Here is a 5,232-nt window from a genome sequence, read left to right on the forward strand (position 1 = left end):
TATTATCACAACCAACCAGAGTTAGAAGTGGCTTCTCCACACTCTGCTCCATCAACGCCAGCACAAGCTGCTCGTCCAAGGACTCAATCTTTGTGGTAGGGTCTAAACCCTCATCGTGTAGGACGCCAGTTGGAGTGAGATCGCCCAAGCTGTTCATCGGCTGCTCGAGGATGCTCCATAATAAGCATGTATACGAGCCGAGCTGGGGCGAGTAGTGGTTGTCCAAGCTCGGCTCGTTGAGAAAATTTATGAGCTCGAGCTCGTGACGGGTATTAGATATGGAGCTCGGCTCGGCTCGCCAAGAGTAAAATCATGTCCAGGCTCGAGCTCGAGCTTGATTTTTTGACGAGCCGAGTGTCTTATCGGGCACTCGGCTCGCCCGGCTCGTGAGTAAAACGGCCTCTTCTCCTTATTTCACCATCTTCTTCTTATTTTCTTCTTCTCTGCAACACGGCCTCTTAGCCTCGATCTGCATTTTCCGTTCGGTAGCTCCCTCTTGATTCTTCATTCTCGAGTGCGTGTGAGACGAAGAGAGGAAGAAAAGGGAAAGGGGAAGTCGGGCATATGAGAGACAGAGAAGAGAGGAGATCGAGGGAGACAACTTAGAAAAGATAAGGCATTAGGTGTAAGGAGGAAGAAAGAAAGAAAGAAGAGAAGGAAGCTGGACAGGTGAAGACGTGAAGTGTTCAACCCTTGGACAATGTGTTCAATCCTTGGAGAGTGTGTGCGACGTGCGTGAGAAGACTAGTGTAGAAGTAGAAGCTGGACACCTGGTGTGGATAAGCAGCTGGACGTGATATGGAGAACAGCTAAGCAAACTCACTAAAAGTTTGCTGTAAAAGTTTTAAAAGCAATCTCCTGTTAAAATAATGGACGGGTCAGATTTAATTTGGATAACAAAATGCTTGTCAACTCACGCCGTCTCTGTCATTTTCTGCGAGGGAAGTTCCTGCTTCTCCAATAAGTAACGCTTCATACGATCTAAACCCTCTCCCTCGTCCTTGGGTTTTTTATTTTTATTTTTTTTATCATTTTCTACTTTTCTCTCTATGTAATCTGACTCTTCTTTTTTGCAAGCTAGGTTTCTTGTTTTCTTTGTTCTTTGTTCTTTGTTCTTTTTTCTATTCTCCCTCACGTTATGGATGCAGGATATTGGGGGTTCCTTTTACAGGGGAAAGTCTTGATGCCCTCTTCAAAAACAATACCTCCATCTGGAGAGATTTCTTTGGTAGGCTTGAGAGTTTAGAGTTGAGAAATCTCTCTTGTATGAGTTGCAATTTGGTGGGTCTGTTACCAAGTTTTCTGGGCAAGATTTCTTCTTTATCAAGCTTGAAACTTTGTACGAACAATTTGACCAGTGAGATTTGGGCGAGTTTTAGCGGTACGAGCGAGGTTGCAGATATTTTCTGAGAGTCTTTGTAATGTGAGCTCTGTTTGTCTTCCAAGAAAACATAGCAAGATGAAATAAATCCTGGGGTTGTTTTCTTTCTTTGGAAGAAATTAGGAACAAATTCATACCCCCGGCGGTTCCAAATCAAAAAAACATGCCATCCATTTTTAAGTTTTCTTCAATAATGAATTGGCATCTGATTTTTATCCGAAGGTACTAGTTTGTTCAAGATTCAAGAAAATTATACAAAAACAAATTAAACAATCACAAATTAAATCAAATCTCAATTTTTCTGCTTCATGCCCCCTTACTAGTAAATTTACTCCTTGACCAAGGAGGCATTCCTTAAACTAGGATTTTCCTAAACTACTAGCTAATTCTCTAAGCTGGGCCTACATCCTCTTGTGTCTCTGCAGTAATTGCTGCACATTCATCCATAGTAGAATACTAGAATCCATGACATCCATTCTTGAAGATAGTCCCCTCTTGGTGGCTTAAAAAACAAACAATCACCACTATGTAAGAAATTTTTCATGTCTCTATTTCTCATAATAGAAGAAATTAACAAGATATTTCCAATACATGACAGGAAATTAGGTTCATGGAATTTCCTTAAATAAAGTGCAGAGTTTATAATAGCATTAAAAAAACAAGTCATATCATGCTCAGAAACAACTATTGAACCTTTCCTCATAAAAAATGGCCAATGTATCTTAAGAAACCAAGTAGCCTTATTTAGTTGCAGTTGAATAATGTCCTCAATAAAATTTTCTCAAGTTGAAAAATAATGATGTAAAACATCTATAAACCTGCACACACTAAAAAAAAAAATTATTTAAATTTTTATTCCCTTGCATTACTTAGTCAAGTAAAAAAATTATTCACTTGAAAAAAATGTCAAGGGAAATTTTATAAAAATGCAAAATTCAATTTGCCATAATCATTAAATAGGAATTGAGAAAGTCATACATTACCTCAAGTCCTCAAGTCTTCATGTCTTCTCCAAATTTGTATTGTCCAACAAAATTCCCCAAACAAAATATTCAATAATATTAAAACAGATAAACTTACTTAGTTCAAAATCAAATTGCTATTGTAACTTTGGTAAGACAATCTTCACTTCAAATTCCTCCTAAAGTTCACAAAATATAAATAAAAAAATATTTAGAACTTTGTAAATGCAAAAAAAAAAAAAAAAAATCATAGTCACTAAATATTAAATAGGAAGTCTTAATTACCTCAATCTAAAGTCTTCATGTCTTCAACTCTTCATGACTTCAACAAAAGTAGAATCTCACAAGTGTCACAACTAAAATATGCAATTATATTACAACACTTAGTCATTTATATAGCAAAAAACAAAGAAAGTAAACTGCTACAGAATTGCTGGTAAGACAATCTCCACTTTCTCTTCCTCCTCATCCTCCTCCACCTAAGGTTAAAAAATAGAAAATAAGAAATATTTAGAACCTTATAAATGCAAAGGACAATAACAATTATAATTACACCAAAATAAAACTTACATTGTGCTTCCTTTTAATCCCATGTAATGCTCTGACCCAATCAGCCCCACACAATAACATTTGCACAGTTTCTGTAGATAACTTAGATTTGTGAGGATCAATGACCCTCCCACCAGCATTAAATGTAGACTCTGAAGTCACAGTGGTGATTGGTATTGACAATATATCCCTTGCCATTATAGACAAAATCCGATACTTAAGGGTATTTGCCTTCCACCAATCCAAAGCATTAAATTCCACACCCTTTTCAACAATGAGAACATTCTCCTCCAAATAGGATTGTAAATAAGATTTTATCGGCGGTTGCAATGTATCAACATTTCTGACGAATGAGTCATAAAGGTCCCTACCACTTGTTAGAACATTCTTCTTCCCAACCACGTTAATTGAACTGCTTAAAAATGATTCAATAGCATTGATTTGTAAATTTTGCTTAGCAACACTTGAATTATATTCTTGGACATACTCAACATATAACTCATTCAGAACTGAAAGGATACGATCAACATTCGTGATAGCTTCCAACTCTTGATAGATTATAGGGAAACAAAATCGTATCATTCCTTGGGTCCAACACAGCAGCAATAGACATCAATAAGTTGCACTCTCCCCAATATTTCTGAAACTTGGTACTCATTTTATATGCCATTGCTTTAATATACTCATTCTCATCTTTGCACTTTGTAGCCAAGACCTCTTTCATCCTCCACACTTCAGGGAGGAATAAATTAGCAGTAGGGTAGTCACTCCCTGAGACAATATTGGTTACTTGGTTGAAGACCCCTAATAACTGACATACATTTCCAACTTTATCCCAATCCTCATCTGATGGCAACCAAATGAAACCAGAATCAATGTATGAATACATTGGAAAGACCCCCTTGAACTCAAGTGCTGCTGCCAACATCATATATGTACTATTCCATCGTGTAGCTACATCCAAAAGTAATTTCTTAGAGGTCAATTGCAATTGCTTGGCAATTTCACTGAATTTTACCAACCTTCCCTCTGATGCCACCAAGTATTTTATTCCATTCCTAACACAATCAACAATCGAAGAAATCTCACCTAGACCATCTTGAACCAATAAATTGGTTATATGTGCAACACATCGAACATGAAATAATTTTCCACTAGCAAAAAGGGCTTTTCTCATGTTAAAAATATCTTTCAATACTCTAACTGCTACATCATTTGATCTTGCATTATCAACAGTAATTGAACAAATCTTATTCTCAATCTCCCATTCTTGAAAACATTTTTGTAATGCATCAGCAATAAGAAAACCGGTGTGTGGTGGTGGCACATTACAAAAGTTCAACACACGCCTATTTAGATGCCAATCAGAATCAATGAAGTGACATGTGACAACCATATAAGAAATTTGCTGACGCGACGTCCACATATTAGTCGTTATATTAACTGTGCACACGTGTTAATATAGTTTTCAATTTTCTTTTCTAAATCTCATAAGTGGCAAAGCAATCCTTCTTTGCTGTAGCCCGAGATATTTTTACCCAATGTGGAGACAAAGTCTTGGCAAACTTGTTAAAAAATCGATGATCCACAATATTAAAAGGGTATTCATGATATAAAATCATATGAGAACAAACTTCTCTAGCCTTTTTTTCATGATATAAAAGGGTATTGTGGAACTGACACTACCAGCATTGCTAATTTCATTTCTAGAGAATTTTCATTTTCATACCACTCCATTGGATCGGTGTTGTTCAAATCCCCCTCCATGCCTTTTAAGAAATTATAATAGGTAGTTTGTATTATTACAAAAGAGCATAAATCATAAACTATAATACAATGCCTTTTAACTAACACAAATTCAGTAAACAGAAATATTGTGCAGGAAATAGAACTTATGGTGTTTTCTTGAAGGTTAGTTTTCATGGTTATATGTTGGTGATGGGATCCATGAATAGTATCCTTAAATTGAATATTAAAATTGTAAAATTACAGGGTTAGAAGACTCAGCCAACCAAATAAATATATTAGAAAAAGAAAAATACAGCAGAAATACATTCCAATTAAACAAGTACAAACATCATCAATCTTTATAGTAATCTTATTATTTTATCAATCTTTCTAGTTCCATATATGTTTGCTTTTAATGAAAAATACAATAGAAACTCATTCCGATTAAACCATTACAAACAAGACCAATATTTATTGAGTTTGTGTTAACTTATAACGGACAAAATTTTTCTTTTAAATTGAGTAGGAGAATTTTTATTTTTTTTTTAATCTGTTTAGTTAAAAAAAAAAATAGTATGATAAATTATTATATATAAGAAATCTATTTAGTTA

At 35.3% G+C, this 5,232-nt stretch overlaps 1 protein-coding gene across 1 annotated transcript; it reads right to left on the reverse strand.

The window, feature by feature from the left end:
- Window positions 1–3,415: 3,415 nt before the first annotated feature.
- Window positions 3,416–4,288, reverse strand: LOC133876749 (zinc finger BED domain-containing protein RICESLEEPER 2-like). Its single transcript, XM_062314995.1, has one exon. It carries the CDS (start codon window positions 4,286–4,288, stop codon window positions 3,416–3,418), a length of 873 nt encoding a protein of 290 aa, XP_062170979.1.
- Window positions 4,289–5,232: the final 944 nt, after the last annotated feature.

This window comes from Alnus glutinosa, chromosome 9 (genome assembly GCF_958979055.1).
Source record: "Alnus glutinosa chromosome 9, dhAlnGlut1.1, whole genome shotgun sequence".
In the NCBI taxonomy this organism is placed as follows: Eukaryota; Viridiplantae; Streptophyta; class Magnoliopsida; order Fagales; family Betulaceae; genus Alnus; species Alnus glutinosa.